We start from the raw sequence: 21,783 nt of genomic DNA on the forward strand, positions 1-21,783 counted from the left end.
TTTTCTTTCTTTCTAACTTTAAAATTCTGATGAACTCTTTTTTTTTTTTTTTTTTGGTTCCTCCCAGTGGAAGAATTCTTCCTTGCTTGCACCCTCCCTTCCAACTCTTAAAATTTGCTTATTAAGCAATTTAAAGGACAAGTCAAAATTTCTTGTCATTTTTGCTGGTGAGCCCAGAATTTAAACTTCTCTACCATGTAAATCTTAAACTGAATAGCTGTCATGGCCCAAGAGGGTTTTTGTAGCCAAAGGACTAAAGAAAGCACCGGACATATTCTGAGACACGAGCCTTTATTATGGGGCTTACCGATGGGGTGGGAAGTTGAGTCACATTGCCCTGAAATCCGGAGCTTATTTGAATGGATTCAGAAGCTGCTCTGAATGGTGGTGAGTTCAGAGCACAATGTGTAAATAGTTCATACTTTGGGGGGCTGAATAAGCTGGTTATAAGGGCTCGACATTCCAACGGGTATGAGAGCATAAGGCGGGGAGCGGGGTCATGCAATGTAGGGAGGGATTGATTGTAATCAACAGGGAGGAGGAGGAGGATTATAGATTATCTTGTAGATAACAGTATCTCAGAGAGTCTCAGGGAGGAGGTAATTTCGGGTATAGATTACATTTAGCATCTGATATTACGAGGAGAATAGGTCAAACCTTAACTGTCCTATGTCAAGCAAACTGCTGTGTGCAGTCTTCAAGTCACTTGGGGGCCAGGGTCTCCCACAATAGCTTAATATCTTTCTAATGTAGTTTTCAAATTCCACTGAAGATCTAGTTCTTCCATGGAGTTAGTAGTTTCTATATGGAATTAGCTGTAAACATTAAATAACTGTATTTCTTGCTTTTCCCTTTAAGGGACCCTCCTCTTTGGCCCCAACTTTCCCCACTAAAGCAATCTTCTCAGATACCTGTTAGGTTCTGCCCCTGTGCGCATGACCTTGTCCTTCCTTTCTTTGGATTTTTCATTTCTTTCAAGCACTTATTCAAAGTGTATTTTCTTTATGAAGCTTTCCATCGTTGACACATTGTTACCTGTCGATTTCTCTGACTACTTATCCTTGGCAATCAAACACTCAATATTTGTTTTATCATTTCCTTTTTAATTTATTACTCAGTATCAGTCATAAGTATTTACTGTAACTCAATGTCAATATCAGTAGCAAATATATTGAGCACCACCCCTGGTATCAGCACAGAAGAAGACAGAAGTCCCTGTTCTCTTTTTGTAAGGAAACCTGGATCCAGAAAATGCAGAGGGGGCTGCTAAGTCCTAAGTGTGACATTACGAATTCATCTTCAGGGGTTACACATACTGACTACTAGCTGAGCAAATCCGATGTTTGATCTTGTTTATTTCGTAAAATAATTCTCAAAGAACAGACCATTTTGTAAATCTTTAAAGAACACTCAATGCTTCCAGTAAAAAAGAATGAGAGAATTTCATTCATGATACTAGGAATTAAAATTCTTTGAAATTAGATGATTTTAACAAAGAATTTTTCTTCTTGGGATCAGAAAGAAAACCCTTCATGAGAGATGATTTTTTTTTTTTTTTTGTAGGAAACTAAGTTGGGGCTGTCACATCTACCACAGTGCCCCTATAACGAATAAGAACTCGCACTACTGCCCAAAAGTTTATTCATAAAAAGGAAAGGAATGAGCATATGTGATGTTTCGTGAGGGAGGGCATTTCCCCAGGTATTACAAGGTCAATTGCATTTACATTCTTTGGATGTAACAAATATAGAAACTATTCAATTATTAATGATAAACTCTAACCCATATTCCTCTAGCTTCTAGAACAAATGTTATTACAAATACAGTACAAAAACAAAGCAGAAAGTCTTAATTTTGTACTTTTATTTCAGGCATAATGATTGGAAATGCCGTTATGAATGTATATGCTTTGTTTTTTATTTTAAAAGAACCAAGTTAACTTCCATTTCTTTTGGCATGAATAGGAAATGGTTGGGAAACAAAAACAGTGCCTTAGACTGAATTGCCTATCTGAAGTTTGTTGTATTCTTTGTAATCTTTTTATGAGGAATTGCATACTCTTGATTACTAGATTCACGGAATGGGGTTTAGGTTATAAGCAGATCCTTTCACAAATATACAGTTTCCCCAGTAGGGAAAGCACAAATTAACTCACCTTACTTCCTTTCAAAGGAAGTTCCTTCAAAATTTCCCTTTTATGATGATGATAAAGGTGAATAACAGCAAGAAAAGAGCTTTATCAAATGACTAAGGCAAGGAACTTCCTTATTTCTCTGTGGCTTCTGGTCTTACCTTAAATAGGGGTGTGACACTGTCACTTTATCAACATTCTTAACATGTAGGCAGCCCTGATACACACTTGGGCTTTGAAGAACAGAAAAGCCAATTTAATTTTTGATTTTTACATCCGTACGCAAGTGTTCTCTTTGAGAGAAGAGAGGGGCCAGACTGGATTCTGTCTCCAAGGCCAATAAACATTAGAATCTGCCACAACTGACGTGTGGCAATAAGGCGTCTCCCTTAAGTACTTTCCACTCCAAGCCATGTAGCAAACACAAATAAAAGATTACATGAAAACACAGGCATTATCTAAAGTTTAACATTCAGTATAAAAGCCAAGATTATATAAAATGCCCACATCACAGCACAGTGTATTAATTGTTTCGTCAACAAGTATTTATTCAACAGTTCCAAAGGGCACATCATGCCAGAGATAGGTGGATTTATCAGACTTGGTCCTTGGGCTGGGAAGGTCTCCAGTCCCTGGCAGACCCAAGACATAGTTTCAAAAAAGTAAATAACAATTGTGGGAACCCTGGGCCCCCAAGTGTCTTGAAGACTGTACACAGCAGTTTGCTTGACCTAGGACACTTAAGGTTTGACCTATTCTCCTAGTCTATGCCAAATGTAATCTGTAACTACCTCCTCCCTGAGACTCCCTGAGATACTGCTATCTACAGGATAATCTATAATCCTCCTCTCCTCCCTGTTGATTAAAGTCAATCCCTCCCTTTGTTGCAAGCCCGCCTTATGCTCTCATACCCTTTCCCTGTCGGTCATTTTATTGCTGATCCCAAGGAGCATGAGCATGTTGTCGCATTCCGTGACCCCCATTGCGTAGAGGTCGCTGAGGACATTGGCACAGGCTATCCTGCCCATCATGTAAGGGTCGTCTACAATGGGGTAAATGTAGTCCGTGGTCTGCACCAGGGAAAGGCCACCATGCCTCAGTGGGATGACGCATGGGTCCATCCCAATGCCAAGCCTTGGCATCACTGCTCCCAGGAACTGCTCATTCCCATTGGAATGCGCCCTTACAACAAGTTTATTCAGCCCACCTGAAGTACGGAGTATTTTCACGTTAAGCTCTGAACCCCCGGCCATGTGGAGCAGCTCCTGAATACAGGGCAATGTGACTTTACTTCCCACCCTGTTGGTAAGCCCCATAATAAAGGCTTGTGTCTCAGAACATGTCCGGTGCTTTCTTTAGTCCTTTGGCTACAAAAGCTCTCTTGGGCCGTGACAGCAATACAGTACTGGTTTTTGCATGCTACATGCCGAACCAGAGGGGTAGTCACTGTGCGTGGTAGGAATTCTGGGTAGGCGAGTTTAAGTCATGCCACTGTGAGTAGAGGTAAGAATATGGGTTTATCTGGAACAGAGAGCTGATGTAGGAAAGATAAAGCTGAAGAAAGAGTGAGTGCTCAGATGGTGAAGGACCTGGAATTACAGGTTGATAAGAGTTTTATTCCATAAGCAAAAGGGAATCCTTGAAACTTTATTTATGTGTGTGCATCTGTGAGATGTACCAGGTCATATTTTCAGGTGATTCATGTGGTGGCGATGTGAGCCAAGGGGTAATGCTGAGATAATGCATGTAAAACCCATAGTAAAAGTGGCTGGCTTGTTGTAAGTGATCCATAAATATAAGCAGATAACGTTAAGGAGAACAGAGAGTCAAATATTGCCACAATCCAAATGGTGATGATGAATCTATGATTGTGATAGACAAGATAGAAAGGGAGGAATGAATAAAAAATACATATGAGTATTATTTGCTTTTCTTTGTCTTTATATGTTTTTATTGTTTCATAATTAGTTGAAGAGGCTGGGGGAAAGAGAAAGTTTTGAGATAGCTAGACCTAATTAGATTTTGTAATCTCATTTAGTGGTTAATCATTAATCCTTATGTTACGTGAATGGGAAAAGGCTAATTTACTGTGATCCTAAGAAGGTTCTGTAGCAGGGAGGGACATAATTACCTGGACAAGAAGGAGCTACCCAGAGGACTTTCTGGCACTGTTGCTGAAACACAGTTAGTTGCAGGTGAGTCATATAGAATCACTATGCCTAAAGAGGGCATAGAGGCTGCAAGTCCAAGACCTTTATGTAGATACCTTAAATGTGTATATGAGATTATGTGAGTGTTTTGCAAATGACAGTGCCACTGAGGCTCCTAAACCTCACTGCTAAGGTCATTGGTGGTTTTATTCATATAACAAGTTTAACTGTGACAACAACAGTGAGATGCTCCTTGTTCTGAGCCCCCACCAGGAACTTCATCCCACCTTACTTTCCCCATGGGAGGTTATGCAAGTTCATCCACCTGCTCTCCTTTCTACAGTTTCTGGGAGGACAGAATTTTTTTTCTGGGATTGGTGTTGGGGCTTGATTTCTTTAGGGTCTGTCTACTGAGTTTGAAGGCCAGTTAGTTACCTTGGTTTGTGGGGAGACAGTGAAAAAAGGAATTTTAAGTTAAATTTTGTAATCCTTAGGCAGCTGGAGATAGAGTCTGTCTTTTAGGAGTGTAGGAGGTAATTACCTCCATGTGATTAGGAACCATGCATATCCTAGGTGCCTCCTATGTGCGGAGACAGCAGGGTGAACAAACAAGAAACATTTATGAAGGCACCACATCTATATTTACATGTTGACTTCCCTAAATTTTGATTGATATCTATATTATTTAAATGTTGATATTCAGTAACACTGCTTAAATTCTACTGTTTTTTTTTTTTTTAAAGGCTCTCTTTCTTTTTGTAAAATAAAAGCCCTCCAGTTAATCACACTACAGCTTTATAAGCCTTTTTGGGTTCGTAAAATGTCTGCCGCCACCTGGTGGCAGCAAGTTCTAGTCAAGAAGGGGCAGGAAGTGCAGAGGACTGATTTGGGATGTAACTTCCAATACAAACACAGAGAAGTAATACCTAGTTCTTTGGTATTCCATTATGATCTCAAATCCAGCATGTTTAAAACCAAATGTATAATTTCTCCCTCAAATTAGTTCTCTAAAAATAGGTACTATTTATTGAGCATATATATACCTTGGCACCAAGCACTTTATATACATTATTTTTCTTAATCTCAAAACAAGCCTACAAGGTAATTATTTCCATTTTACAAGTGAGGAAATCGAGGTATAGAGAGGTTAAAGACGTTTTCCAATGAGTTGCTGTAGCCTTGAACTATCACCATACTCTACCATCTACTGTGTTGCAGGGCATACGGTCTTTAGACATCCAGATTTAAACCCCAAGTGTCATATGTGATCTTCTGTCTGGTCATCAGTCACCTATAATCACTCATCCCATATTCCTTTGGGACTTTTTTTTTTTGCATGTATTAATTCTAACTGCTAAAGTTTATAGCCCAGGATTTTATAACATACATTATTATATTGATATAAAATCTGAAGTAATATTCGGCAACATCATTGTAAACATTCAAATTATAGAAAAAAAAGCAGAGGAAAAAGTGAAACTCTGGCATGACTTTCACCCTCTCTCACTTGTTTCCAGAGAAGTGAGCAGTATAATTTTTGGTTTGTTGGTATTTAAATTATTTATAGAATTATAATAGACCAATTGCTCTGCAATTTACCTTGTTTTCATTTGGCAGTATATCTTGCAAATCTTTCTATGCCTGTGATACTGAATTTACACACAGAAGACATCTCATGAATGTCCACAAACTAAATCTTAGACTTCAGTCACAGACTCTTTCATGTAAAGCAGATATACTTTTTGCTCTGTTTTCGTCTAACTGAAGCATTTCTGTCTCCCAGTAAATAAGCTATCATAGCTTTCCTCTCCTTTTTGGCTATACTTAATAAAGATCGTTTTCATGGCATGGTATAGCACAGCAGTAAAGATTATTTTCATTAAATATCAATAAAATATGTATATGTTTGTGACGTCATTTTACTGGATAATTTTTTCATATATAAGTGCCGAACTGTGACTTATACTCAGCTGTCTTGTGGGAATTCCTAATTTCTTTACTATCTCTGTACCCCAGTGCTTCTCAAACTTGAGCAGGCGTCAAAACACCTGGAGGGCTTGGTAAACTTAGCTTGCTGGGCCCCACTCCCAGAGTTTCTCATTTGGTAGCTCTAGATGAAGCCTATTTGCATTTCTAATCTGTTTCCAGGTGGTCCTGGGACCACATGTTGATTTACAGGCTTCTCCCCTGATGGTTTATACTTCACAAGGCATCTTAATCCCTTCCAGGCACTAAAGTATTTACTTATGAAAGAGTTACAGCCTACAGAGAGGGCTGAAAGACACTGTGGTGGCCGTAAGACTTGGGGTGGGTGTGCCCTTCCAGAATGGGGCCACCAGGGACTCTGACGAGAATGACAGTTCTGTCAATTGCTCAAACCACAAATTAAGGAACAATTTTCACATGTGCCAACGGTGAAAAGAACTGTTTGTCCATTAGTCTCTTCAGCAGCACATGCTGCAGATATTGCAGTCGACAGCAGTTGCGTCATCTTGGAGTATGAAGGATGGCATTATAATGCCAGTACATCTAGACAACAATTTTTTATTTATATTCTTCACTTCCTGATAGGAGCTCAGCCAAGTAAATTCCAGCTGTCAAGAAGGCTGATTCCATTTGGTCAAATATTTATATTCTTTTCATTGTTACTATTATTCAATACTGGTATGACTTGTTTTGTAAAGCTACTGTACCAATCTATTATACAAAAATCCAAAATTGTTTAGACAGAAAAGGATTTTTTTTCTTAAAGAAATTACATAAGACTTCTCTCCAAATGTAGTAGAGCTATTTTATCTGTAATAGATTTGTAAAAAATGTTTTCTTACACACATTGGACAGAAAGAATACATCATTTATATACTTGGTTATCCAAAAGTACAAATGTAATATATGTATATAAAACTTACATACCGGAATGTTTGTTCCAGTATTTTCTTTCTTGAGAATACTGAGGCATAGGAAAGATAATCATATTTTTAAGAATTTCATTTGCTAGACAAATTGGAATTCTTGTAAAAGTTTATATTTTTCCATTTTGATCAAACATTTTAATGTTGATGCATAATCAATGTACTTTGAATCAGGAAAATGCATTAGATTGATCAGTATATTTCATCTATGTTACTTCTTTACATGAAATATTTAAGTGTGAAGAAATTTTTCCATTTCTGGAAATGGAGTATAAAAAGATATCTGAGTATTTTAACTATTACTTTTCACTAAGCATGCATGAATCCATAAAAATATATACAGTGCTTTTTACATGTTTGCCTAAACTTTATATAAATGGTATTATAATGGTGTGTATTGTTCTTTAATATCCTTTCTCTCCTCAACAATCTATTTATTTTAACTGCTGTGTAACATTCTATTTTATAATCATAAGTCAGCTTGTTTATCTTGTACTTCTATGATGGACATTTAGGTTGTTTCCAATTTGTCAATGCTAGAATTCTTCAATGATGTTCTTGTAGCATAGTATCTCCTTGAGCACATAGCATATAGCTTAGACGTGACATATATTCAATTTTACTGGATAGTGCCAAATTGCTCTCTGAATTTGTTGTAACAAATTGTATTTGCACAAGTATTGTATAAAGGTTCTTGTTTCACATTTTTGCCAATAGCTGATGAGAGAGTTTTTAATTTGGGCCAGCTTGAAAAGTAAGAAATTATATCTCATTGTAGTTTTAAATTGAATAGCCCTAATTGCTAGTGAGGCTGTACTTCTTACCTCATTTTTATTAGTTATTTGGGTTTTCTTCTTCTGTGAATGGTCTATATCCTATGCCAATTTTTCTTATGTATTATCTTTTTCTTATTGATTATAGATATATATGATCTGAATGCTAATCTTATTCTTGATTACATACTCTGTGCTCATATTTTAATTTTGTGTTGTGGTAATGTTGGTGCAGAAGTTTTTAATTGTGATATAATTAATATTATCAATCTTTTTTCTTGAGGTATGCATGTTCATTTTTTTCCTTTTTTTCTTGTCTAAGAGCCTTCCCTAGTCCAATTAGGTCTTCAGTCTGGGTAGAATTTATGGGGTATGCTGTAAAGCAGGATCAATTTTATTTTTCTTACATATGATCACTAATGGCACCAGCATCAGTTATTGAATAATCCATCTTTCATTATTGATTTGTATGTGATCTGTTGAGCTTTCTATTATGTTCCAGTAATCTACTGACTTTTTTCTGCAGTAGTAGAAAACATACATTTCTATTGTTCAGTGTATTCATTATACGGCCACCTCAGAATGTTTCATGCCTTCCATAATTCCAGATAGATAAACGTTAGTCTTCGAACATCAATTCGGTCTCTGTACTGAGTCAGTGTGATAGTCAGTACAGTCTACCAGATGTTTCCACTTGTCTGCCCTCTGGGAGACGGTGGCATTATACTTTCCATTCTCTTTGCATTTAGGCACGAACATGTGACTTATGTGACCAATGGGTTCATTCATGAGTAGAAGCTCTAAATAGTAATTCTAAAAACCAGCCATATTTTCCAATCCTACCTCAGCAATCTTGGAAGCGTGGTAATGGAAACTGCCTGCGTGAGACAGACGTAGAGCAGAGACCTGGGGGACCTTTTTAGCACATGCAGCTGAGTGAAAAATAAATCTTTGCTGTCTTACACAATTGAGATTCTTGAACTTGTTTATTACTGCAACATACCTAGCATATCCAGACCAACATAGTTAGTATTAGGTAATTTGCATTTTGATGATTGAGAAAATGACGTAGAAGGTAACATTTAGTTTTCAGTGTCTCTCTTTCTTTTAGATTCCTCCCCTCCTCCTCCCTCCAATGGTGTCACCTTAGCACACTCATCTCCCCAAAACCCAGGGTCCAGTGTTCGTTCTCACAAGGCCTCTCTTTCTCAAGAGGCAAGTGAACTGGTTTGTTCAGCTGGTTTAAGCTAATTTTTGATAGCCTGTATTCTGTCTGCCCCTCTTTTCTCTCTCAGCTGGTATTTCCTCTCTCAGCCTTTCTTCTCCACGTTTAACTTTCCTCTTCTGGCAGTTTTACATTTTCAAAGATGATTCCTGAAAAGATCAGTGCTTTACCTAAAACCTCTCATGATGGTCTCTATGGCCCATAAGGGTCATCATTTTGGCAAACAGGCTTCCTCTTATTAGACCACATTGGTGCCTCCTAACTTAATGTGCATTTTAGACTGGCTCTGATATTAAAGGTCCATAAGTCTGTGGTGGGGTTGACCACATTCACAAGCTGATATGTCCAGTATCTGACTCATATTTTTCTGGAGTAATAAGGAGAAGCGGGTAAAGACAAGAGGTGGAGGTGGCACTGAAAAGATATTTTCTGAGCAGAAACATCTTTTTCATATTATCTTTCCACTGATTAAAAATTCCTTTATATTAATAAGTTCCTCCTATACATGCAAAATCATGCCATATTATGTTGTGGTTTGAGCAGTGATAGAGGTGGAAAAGAAGGGATTTAACATCTGGGAGCCATATTTAATGTGAAGTACATGAGCCCTTTGATTGGAATATTTAACTCCTGACACCTGGCTGGGGTCCCTGCTCCCTGAGGCACTGGACAGTTTGGTGGTGGTGAGGAGTAGTTTTAGAGCACAGAATGGCAGACTTGTGAAGCAGGCCCACCCTGGCGAATTTGGCTTTGCTAGAATGAGGGTAAAGACCTCTTAGACAGAATGCAGGTGCAGGAAGGGATGTGGGAGTGGGTATCAGTCAAATTCTTGTTTTGCATTTTCTTTTCAAGACCCCTAGTGTGGATTACAAACAACCTGAAAAATCATCTCAAATGTCAAAAGCCACCATTTATTCCTGTAATAGCTTCACTAAAGAATATCAGGCATTTCTGATGTTAAGATACTTTCTTGCCAAGCTTCTTGCTTCTTGAAAAATGATTGTTGATTGGTTAATTGAAGTTTTCATCTCTCTCTTTTTAGGTGGTTCTTTGGAGCAATCAAAAGAGCAGATGCAGAAAAACAACTATTATATTCAGAAAATCAGACCGGTGCTTTTCTAATCAGAGAAAGTGAAAGTCAGAAAGGAGATTTCTCCCTTTCAGGTATGGTATTGTTTTGTGTGATTTAAGTATAGATTTGAGAGTCTCCAGTCATGAATCTGCTGTGTGAACATGGAAATGTTAATTTAAAATTTGCCTTATTTCTTATCTTCATAATAGGGCTAAAATTAAGTCTATGGAATCATTCAAGAGTAGTATAAAAATTAGCTAGAAATTTTCTGTGTCTAGAAGTCTCTGCAAATAGTTTCAGATATATGCACTCTAGATATGAAAAAAATATTAATCTGGTTGCACTTTCTCACATATATTATCTAGGAGCCTTCTAGGGAAATGATAAGCAAGAGGCAAAAATGATACTATTGAAATTGATCTTGCCACAATTAAAATTCTTTCTTTCTTTGTATTTCACTTGCCTTGGCTTGGCTAATAGAAAATGAAATACCAAATGCAAATGCCTTTAATTAATCACATGGCATATAAAATTTGGTCAATTACAGTTTTTTAGGGAAAAAGAGTCAAGTACATGTTCACATTACACCTGGGGAATAAAAGCACTGGAGATCTGAGAAATCTCTTCAAGAGTTTCAAGGCTTACATACGTATTTTTGCTGTCAAGAATCTGTATTTCTAGGCATATGTTGCAATGCTGCACAAGGTCTTTTCTTAAAGACTATTCCAGCCCATCTCTAATGCTAGATTTTCTCTCTCCATGCCCTGCTCTGATCTGTGTATTGTCTATGTCTGCAAGACCTTGTGAGGAAAGAGATTTTGCCTCCCTTTTATCCCTGTTGCCTTGCAATAATGTTTATTAAGCTTGATGCCCACGTGCTTCAGTGCTTCATTGTGTCTGTCTGGCTCACTGAGCGGGAAGACAGGACTGCCTTCACTGCTCATTAGTGAAACAGGCCCTGAGTCCACATGTACTGGGGACTTTGTATTGGATCCATCATCCTTCCTCTCACCTGTTGGATCCAAATACCAGGGTAGATGGATTGGAGCTAGAGAGAGTCAGGGGCAGTGGTGTTCCAGAATCACATGGATTCAACTCCATCCCTACCTAGTTCCGTGGACAAGAGGTTGGGAAATCTTGTCCTGACCATCATTCATGAAATGTGCTCAAGGAAGATGTGCCACTGACCTTTCTAAACACCCAGGTTGATAAACTATATTTTTTCAACTCTTCCTTCCTGTCTCCCTGTGTTACGGTTTGCTAAAGCTGCCAGAATGCAATACACCAGAAATGGACTGGTTTTTACAATGGGGGTTTATTAGTTCACGGATTTATAGTTCTAAGGCCATGAAAATGTCTAAATTAAGTCATCAAGAGGTAGATACCTTCTCTGAGGAAAGGCTGATGGCATCCGAGGAGTTCCTCTGTCACATGGAGAGGCACATGGCTGGCTCTGCTGAACCTTCTCTCCCAGGTTTAGCTTCTGGTGTCAGTGGCTTTCTCCAATATGTCTCTGGGCTTCTGTCTCACCTCCTGTGGGTCCTTGCTTGCTTTCCCCCAAGGGCAAACTCTGGATTTACGTATTTTAGCTTCTCTACAAATTCTCTCTCCAGCTTCTCTCAACGGTCTTTCTCTGTGAGCTCTCTTAAAGGACTCCAGAAAAAGATTAAGATCCTCCTTGAATGGGTGGAATCACATCTCTGTGGAGACAACCTAATCAAAAGATCCTACCCATAATAGGCCTGCCCCTACAAGATTGGATTAAAAGAGTGTGGCCTTTTTTAGGGTATATAACAGATCCAAACAAGCACAGCCTCGATCCCCTGGTAACCTCTATTCTACTTTCTGTCCCTGCAGATTTTCTATTAGAGATCTCCTGTAAGTGACATCATACAATATTTGTCTTGTCTCTTGCTTATTTCTCTGAGCATGTTTTCGATGTGCTTCCATGGTGCAGCAGGTCTCAGAACTTCTTTTGTATGGCCAAATAAAATTCGATTGTGTGTATTGACCACATTTTGTTCATCCATTTATTTGTTGATGGGCACTTGGGTTGTTTCCACCTTTTGGCTATTGTAAGTAATACTTTCATAATCAAAGTATTAATCAAATATCTTAAATATAATCAAAATATTTCATGACTGATGTGGGGTGGACACTAGCCACTCAGAACAAATGCCCCACCAGGCCAGAACCAGTGCACACTGTGTAACCCAGGTGAAATAGGTGAATACTTTATTTTATATAATATTTTTCCTGATTATGAAACTAGTCTACTATGGAATTTATAAAACAGAGAAGCTCAAAGAAGAGTAGTCTAGACTATCACCTTTTGAAGATACATTTTTAAGACTGAAATACCTTTCCTATTGGGCTCTTTTCTATGCTTAACCTGTAAGTATATTTATTCACACACACACACATCATACACAGAGATCAGAATTATTTCTGCTTTATAGTATTCTGTGATCATTTTTATGAAAATTTGCAAGTCTTTTAATATTCTTCTATATAATTTGTAGAGGCCATATAACTTTCCTGTTTATGGATGTACCATCATTTATTTAATCTATCTCATATTTTGAATGTTTTCATCATTTTAAGTTATTTTGCTATTATAAATAGTAATGTAGTAAACATCTGGTATATAAATATTTGAATATTTGAAAATCCCATGAGATTATTATATGTAGAAGAAGAAAATATTGAATCTTTTAAAAATCTCTATGCTTAAAGTTTGCAAAGGAGATCTGTAAGAGAAATCCTTGTTTAAATGCACCCATGTTTATTTATTTGCCTGATGCTAATATTTCATAGCAAATTAGGTAGTTATTCTTAAGATAAAACTAGATTAAGAGTTTTAGATTAGCATTAAAAAATATGGAAGCATTAATATTTCCATGAGGAAAGAAAATTAAAAGTAGAATGACCAGAGTCATATCTTTGAATAAGGCTCAGACTACAGAGACTGCTCTGAACACTGTCTAAGTAGAATATTGTGCAACAAAACAGCTTTATGGGCTTAGGACAAAATTACAAGGATATTGACAGTTATGTGCTGTGAATACTCTAGTGCTTTCTTACGGATTTAGGAAGCTTATGTAGGCCTTGCTCGGAGACCAGCGTATCATTATAGATTCTTTCCAATGAAGTCAAATAATTTAGAGTCTTTCAAACAAATTATCTGATTGCTGTGTATTCACTGGGGAATGAAGTAAATACATACCATTATGTTGTACTGAAAGGAAAGTTTTCTTATTAACCCGAGGGAAGGCTGTACAGGAGTGAAAAACGAGAGAAAAAGGTCTTCGGTAAATCTACATTAGAACAAACAATCGAGCCAACAAACCACCCAATTGCTGACTGTTGATTACCTTTAAGGATTTTCACATATACCACTTGGATTTACTTCTTAAGTGTGGTTGTCTCCTTGATCAGTCAGAATTGATGGTCTTCAATTTTGCTGACTGTGTGTTGCTAAATGAAGGCAAATAATATCCCCTTTCTATCTCTGTCTTTCTCACAAGAGTTTTCCTTAGAAGTTTGGTCTTTATTCCTTGGGCGGCTATGGCTTGCGGCTGTCACTGAAGAGCTTAGTGAGGAAGCATGATTTATTGTTGCCAGGGTGGGCTCGGGGAAGCAGCAGAGAAGGTGGGGGTGGTGCTAATGGGCTCCTTATGATCCTTGTGTGGCTGTTGGCTCCTGTGGGGTCTGAATGGATCTAGGAAGCGAGTTAGGGCAGTGACTCCTCTCATAACAGCAAGACACTAATTAGCTGTGAATTACAGCAGCGCTTTTGGTTATCACATATTATATGTGGTAGCCAGAGAATCTGTCTTCATTAGATGTATGACAGGTAGTTTTAGTGGCCCTACTGTTATTTGTCATGGGGAGTGAATTGTCTTTCTGTTGAAAAATATAAAATTCTGAAGGCATGTCAACTGGTTTGGCTATTGCTTGACTTCAATCAATTACTTTCAAGGAAATTGTTATTATTACCATTAATGTGAATTTGATATTGGTGTTCTATCAGCATTTGTATTCTAGTTTAAACTACACCTTAAGGAAAATGTGCTTTGAGGGCTAAAATTGAGCTGCAGGTGATTTTTCAGAAGTGATTCTGCGTCTCATATTGTAATTTTTCTTTAGGCAACTCTGCGTATAAAAACATACCCAGGAGTGTGTATAGGGGGGAGGGGGAGGATTCCAGATTCATCCTCAGCAAAACCCTTTCAAAAGCAAAAAATAATAGATTGAAGATAGCTGAAAAATGACTAAATTGAGGACACGAGGCAAAAACAGCTCACTGACAATATACAAGGTGATGCATCTGGGAGTTGACATCATTTATTTCTACTTGTGTTTATTTCTTCAACAATCATCTAGAGAGCCTTCTCAGTGCCAGGCCCTCTGCTGGATGAAGGGCACAAAGATGAACTGATGAGCAAGGCATAGTTCCTGTCTCGGTGAGCTCTGTCTAGAGGAGGATTATAATAGAGCTGTCTAGGAGGCAGGGGCCAAGTCTTCTAGAGGAGACTCAGGGAAGGTTCCTGTGCCAGTTTGAATGTATTATGTCCCCCCAAACACCATTATCTTTGATGTAATCTTGTGTGGGCAGACCTATCAGTGTTAATTAGATTGTAATTCTTTGAGTGATTCCATGGAAATGCACCCCACCCAACTGTAGGTGATAACTCTGATGAGATAATTTCCATGGAGGCATGGCCCCACCCATTCAGGGTTGGCCTTGATCACTGGAGCCATATAAATGATCTGACAAACAGAGGGAACTCAGTGCAGCTGAGAGTGGCATTTTGAAGAGGAGCTACAGCCAGGAGGGACACTTTGAAGAAAGCACAGGAGCTGCAGATGAGAGACAGTTTGAAGATGGCCATTGAAAGCAGACTCTTGCTCCGGAAAAGCTAAGAGATCACAAATACCCCAAGTGCAACTAAGAGTGACATTTTTGATGAAATGCAGCCCAGAGAGGAACATCCTGGGAGAAAGCCATTTTGAAACCAGAACTTTGAAGCAGACACCAGCCACGTGCCTTCCCAGCTAACAGAGGTTTTCCGGACACCACTGGCCATCCTCCAGTGAAGGTACCTGATTGCTGATGTGTTACCTTGGACACTTTATGACCTTAAGACTGTAACTGTGTAACCAAATAAACCCCCTTTTATAAAAGCCAGTCCATCTCTGGTGTTTTGCATTCCAGCAGCATTAGCAAACTAGAACAGTTCCACAGAGCAGAGAGCATTTATGTTCTGTATCAGTTTGTGTTACAAGAAGCTGTGTGAGGATGATGATTTGTGGCAAAGGCAAGTGCCCAGGAATTGTATGGCTGGTGTTTTATGGAGTGGTGGTAGGGATGGAGGACAACGTAGGCATGTGTGTTGGGGAATAGAATGGGGGAGGCAGAAGGGAGAAGGAAAGGAATGGCAGGAAATGAGCCTGGAAAGGAAAGTTGGAGGTAGACTATTCAGGGCGTTGCACATCATGCTGAAGAGTTCGGACCTTGTACAGAGGGAAATTTTAGTCAGAAAATGATGTGGTCTGATCTGGGTTTTAGATAGCTACTTGTGATGGCATTGTGGAGAGCAGATGAGAGATTTAGAGACAGTGGTATGGGGAGAAGGAAGAGGAGCAAACCCAGAGGCATCGCTTGCTGCTATCCAAAATCTTAAGTCGAAGACAGCAGTGTTCCATCCGCATTTCGCAGAGGGAAGCCACTGAACCCAGATCAGCTGGCTGCACTAAGGCTCTGGTCCAGCAGAGGGCGTCCACAGAAGGTACAGGCCCTCAGACATTCTTTTTTTATGAGGGGAACTGTCCTTGAAATTCCACTCCAACTTGCTTCTCCACCACCCAGAGTTCCCTTAGCAGAGGACAGTGAAAGTATTTAAAGCCTGCCTTCAGGCTGGGCCTAGAGGGAGCTCTACCATAGAAGCTGCTCCTGCAAGCTGTACTTATGCCTGAGTTTCTCTGCTTCACTCACGATCTGGATATTTCTTTTTAAGCATCTTATTAATAAAATTATTATAAAATAATACATGATTGATTGTAAAAAATTTCATTTTTTTGTAATAACAAAGCAGAAATTTGAAATTCTTCCTCTTCTCCCCAACTCCCCAGACGTAACCACTATTACCAATTCTGGGCCTACCCTTCCAGACTTTTTTATTCTCGTGCAAACATATGCATGTAGGTTTTTGTTTTAATTTGAACAGAGGTGGGCTCATGCGGTGTTATGTGTTCTGCAGCTTGCTTTTTCTTCTTTCTCTGCCAAGGTACCTAGATCTGCCTTATTTTGGCGATTCTTCGGCATTGAGCGTCAGCTTTCCGCCTGGCTTTCTTCGCCTGCTGTTTTTGAGGTTGCGGGTCTCGCGCGGTGTCCGGCAGAGCAAAGCGGTGGAGGCTAGGGATTAAAAAGAATGCTTTGGTGCTGAGCAGTCTAGGTTCAGTTATCAACTACTTACAGGTTTGGAAAGCCCAACACGTATGAGCTTTAGAGGATGTGGGAAATTGCAGCAACTCTTTTTTGGGGGAGGAAACCACATGGACTGTGGGAAGTTGAGTTCAAATGCAGCTCCCTTTGCTGGGCTTTGGGGGTCTGATGGTGGGACGGGCCCGGTGGCTCCTTTGCCATTCAACCCAGAGAGAGATCCCAGAGTCCTCTCCTAGACAGCTCTGCTTATCTCCACAAATGACCTGAACCAGAGCAAAAGTTCTGGAAATGAAGGGAAAGGTACTGGAGGTGAGAACCATGTGGAAGATAGAACTGACAGGAGTTGGTGGCTAATGAAGGATCTAGGACAGCTGTCAGATCTTTGCATTCGGTGATTAGGAGGTAGTGGTGATTTTAGCCAAGATGAGGCACTTAAAGCAGATGATTTCAGGGATAGAGGGAAGGGAGTGGAGGAAAATAAGCTCAGAGTCATTTGAGGTACTTGTGAACAGACATAGAAGTCTTTCTTGACTTGCTTCTACTGATTTGGAGCAGAATACTTACTATGATAAAATTCCACTACTAGGAAACATGTAGGTCCCATGGAGTATGCAGGACTTTTATAATAGTAAGTCTCTGATAACTACTAAGTCTTCTTAAAAATGTAAGATATGCCCCTGTAGTCATGTAATCTAATTTAAAAATAATTTTATTAGAATTTTTAGAACCAAATAAATGTTTTACCCTTCAAAGTAATTGATTGCCATTTCTTAAATTGCTGCACAAATTTTAGAATTTTAGAACTGTTTTTACAGTTTCATACATAACGAAATCACCTTATGTTAAAGACCCTTGGCTTTAACATACCCTACATGTTCATTCATGACAGCTTTGATGCTTGGAAGTGGCCAGAGTTATTTGAAACAACTTTTTGAACAATATGGGTGATTAACCTAGTGATACCGGGACTTGTAACAAATATTTCTGCATGCCTTATAAATTAATTCTGAAGGCAATTCAAGAAGCAATGAGAACAACAGCAGCTTTGTTAGAGAAGGTGTGTATCCTTCATGTTGAATTTATGTGTTAAAATATTCATTTATGTTTATGAGTATCTTACTATAGGTAAAAAGTTGCTTCTCACTAGATTTCCTGGGCAGAAAAAACAAAACAAAACGTATTTTCATTGCTTCTGTTCCATGCTGTTTCTCAATCCCAATAGAATCCAGTACAGTTCTGTAAAGACAGCAGATGCTCAAATACTCACTCCTTTGCACTATAGTCTACAAAGAATAAAGATAAGCAAGGCTTTGCCACTTTCTTAAACCTCTGAAGTCTGGATCAGGTCAGACCACAAATATTCCTTTTGTCCACTGTGTTTCAGACCTATTTTAGAAAGACAGTTTTTCACCTTGACAGTCTAGTTAGTTTCAGGTAATAAGACTTTTGTACAGGAGACAAAATTGGAAAAGGATGCCATTTGTGGTGTGGCCTTCTATCACTCTGCCAGGCACAGGATTTAGAACCAACTCACTTTACATAGGTCATTGAGCTACCATTATTCTTCCCAAGCTTTTTGAAATATGCTGATTCAATCTGATCTGACTCCATGGCCCAATGGCAAAAGCCTTTGTGTTTTTGTTATCAGTCCCTTGAGCCACCCATTCATTCTTCATTTAAAATTAATGTGGACATTGCAACCACAAGAGTTTGTCAGTAATTCTGTTACTATTAACCATGAATGGAAATAAAATTATATATTCCCAAGTGGAAACAAGTATTAGATGACTGGAAAAAAATTGCTCCTTGAATATATTGTGCAATGAGACTATATAGACACAAGATCCTGAAGATTTCTCCCTATGTTTCCTTCTAGAAGTTTGATAGTTCTAGCTCTTATATTTAGGCCTTTTATCCATTTTGAGTTGATTTTTGTGTATGGTATAAGGTAGGGATCCTCATTTATTTTTTAAAATGAAGACCCAGTTTTCCCAGCACCATTTGTTGAAGAGACTATTCTTTCCCAATTGAGTAGACTTTGCCTCCTTGTCAAAAATCAGTTGAAGGAAGAATATGGTGGCATAGAGAGGAGTGGAAACTAGTTAGTCCCCCTCGAACAACTAATAAACAACCAGAAACAACTAGTAAATAATTTGGAATAACTGCTGGAGAGACAAACATGACTGTCTACACATCATACACCAACCTGGATAGGGAGGAATGCCCGAGACCGCATAAAATCTATAAGTAAAAACTGTGGATCCAAGCTGGGAGCCCCCTCCCCCCATGGCCTGAACTGCAAAGCCTCGCTGTGCTAGAAAGCAGCATTCTCTGAACAAGTGAATATACATCAGCCCAGCTCCAACTGAGGTTTTAATTAAGAAATGTTGACTGGTCAATATAAGCTATGAATCCCCAACAAGCAGACAGAGGCTTTTGGCAATGACTGAACTTAGAGAGCCAGAGGACCTCTCTGGGAGGGAGGTGGAGCCCAGAGCACCAGGTGCTATCTCTGGCTGATGGATGAAATTGAGGGTGGCCAGGGCTGGCCCTGAAAGGGGCTTTCTCTCCCTTTTTTGGCTCAATGGAGAAAGCCTCAGCCATTTTCAGTTCCCAGCACTCTAACCCAGACAAGGGTGGAGATAGCAGAGTCTGAGAGACTACTCAAATGCAAATGATATCTCCCTAGGGGGTACATCTTCCCTAAGAGAAAAGAGATGGTGCCAAGCTCTACTACCTGCCTTCCATTCAGAACCAGACCCCAGAGCCCAGGGGAAAATAGCCACGGGCCACACCTCTTTACACCAGTCTGGAGTGACAGGCTGACAGGTGCCACCTGCTGGGCAGAAAAGCACAGTGACTTGAGGCCTCACAGGGTGTATCAGTATTCTAAGACACCCTCAGGGAAACCTGATACTATTGCCTCCTTCTGAGACCTGAGCCCATTCTGGTCTGGGAAAACCTGATTGGGGTAACCAAGGAAACCAGATACCTAGACAATGGAAAACTACAACCTACACTAAGAAAAACGAAGTTACGGCCCAGTCAAAGGAACAAATTTACACTCCAACTGAGATACAGGAATTGAAACAACTAATGCTAAATCAATTCAAAAAGTTTAGAGAAGATAAGGCAAAAGAGTTGAAGTGTATAATGAAAACACAGGGCATACATAAGGTAGAAATCGAAAGTTTGAAAAAAAAACTGGCAGAATCTATGGAAATGAAAGGCACAACACAAGAACAGTGGAGACATACAACAGCAGATCTCAAGAGGCAGAAGAAAACACTCAGGAACTGGAGAACAAGACACCTGAAAGCCTACAAACAAAAGAACAGATAGAGAAAAGAATGGAAAAATATGAGCAATGTCTCTGGGAATTAAATGACAACATGAAATGCAGGAATGTAAATGTCATGGGTGTCCCAGAAGAAGAGATGGGAAAAGGGACAGAAGCAATAATAGAGGAAATAATCAATGAAAATTTCCCATCTTTTATGAAAGACGTAAAAATACAGATCCAAGAAGAGCAACATACCCCAAACAGAATAGATCTGAATAGGCCTAAGCCAAAACATTTAACAATCAGATTATCAAACATCAGAGATAAAGAGAGAATCCTGAAAGCAGCAAGAGAAAAGCAATCCATCACATACAAAGGAAGCTTGATAATACTATGTGCAGATTTCTCAGTAGAAACCATGGAGGCAAGAAGGAAATGGAATGATATATTTAAGATACTGAAAGAGAAAAACCACCAACCAAGAATCCTATATCCAGCAAAACTGTCCTTCAAATATGAGGGAGACCTTAAAATATTCTCTGACAAACAGACAATGACATAATTTGTGAACAAGATGCCTGCTCTACAGGAAACACTAAAGGGAGCACTACAGACAGAAAGAAAAAGACAGGAGTGAGAGGTTTAGAACACAATTTTGGGAGAGAGTAGCACAGCAACGTAAATACAAAGATGACTGTGAGCATGGTTGAAAGAGGAAGGTTAGGAGCATGTGGGACACCAGAAGAAAAGAGGAAAGGTAAAGACTGAGACTGTATAACTCAGTGAAACCTATGGTGCTCAATGATTGTGATAAAAGGTACAAATATGTTTTACATGAGGTAGAACAAATGAATGTCAACATTGCAAGGTGTTAAAAATAGGGTGAGATTGGGGGGAAACGACAATCAATGCAAACTAGAGACTATAATTAACAGAACATTATGTTTTCTTTAATGTAACAAAGGCTGTATACCAAAGCTAAATGCATGTGGGGGGGGAGCATAGGGGAGGGGTATGGGACTCTTGGCATTTGGTGATGTTGTCTGACTTTTTATTCTACTTTAGTTTAAAGTTATCATTTCTTTTGTTGCTTCCTAGCTGTCATGTTTTTTTCCCCCCTTTCTCTTTTTCTTTTGTCTCTCTACCTTCTTTGACTCTTTCACCTTCTTTGTGGAAGAAATGGAGATGTCCATATATAGATTGTGGTGATAGTGATGAATACATAAATACATGACTATACAGGGAACCATCAATTGTTTGGACAGAATGTATGGTGTTTGAACAAAACTATCTTAAAAAAATTGGGTTGATGAAGAAACTTTGAGGGCACTATATTGAGTGAAATAAGACAGACACATAAGGTCTAATATTGCAGGGTCTCACTGATATGAACTAATTATAATATATAAACTCATAGACATGAAATATAAGTTACCAGGATATACAATGAGGCTAAAGAATGGGGAGCGGTTACTTATTATGAGCAGAATATTCAACTATGGTGAACTTAAATGTTTGAAAATGGACAGAGGTGATGGTAGCACGTTTTGAGAATAACTAACAGTGCTGAATGGTGTGTGAATATGGCGGAAAGGATAAGCTCAGAGTCACGTATGTCACCAGAAGGAAAGTTGGAGGTTAAAAGATGGGAATGTATAAAACAGTGAATCTTGCAGTGGACAATGTCCATGAATAACTGTACAAATATTAGAAATCTCTCACACGAACTAGAACAAATGTATGACACTATAACTAGAAGTTAATAACAGAGGGGCATATAGGAAAAAAT

The 21,783-nt window shown here is 38.9% G+C and overlaps 1 protein-coding gene across 1 annotated transcript in view; it reads left to right on the top strand.

The window, feature by feature from the left end:
- Positions 1–21,783, top strand: part of FRK (fyn related Src family tyrosine kinase) — a 134,504-nt gene that overhangs the window by 66,376 nt on the left and 46,345 nt on the right. The window contains exon 2 of the mRNA XM_037844242.1: positions 10,234–10,355. Within this exon, the coding sequence (XP_037700170.1) occupies positions 10,234–10,355 (122 nt within the window). The remainder of the gene's footprint in view (positions 1–10,233; positions 10,356–21,783) is intronic.

This window comes from Choloepus didactylus, chromosome 7 (genome assembly GCF_015220235.1).
Source record: "Choloepus didactylus isolate mChoDid1 chromosome 7, mChoDid1.pri, whole genome shotgun sequence".
In the NCBI taxonomy this organism is placed as follows: domain Eukaryota; kingdom Metazoa; phylum Chordata; class Mammalia; order Pilosa; family Megalonychidae; genus Choloepus; species Choloepus didactylus.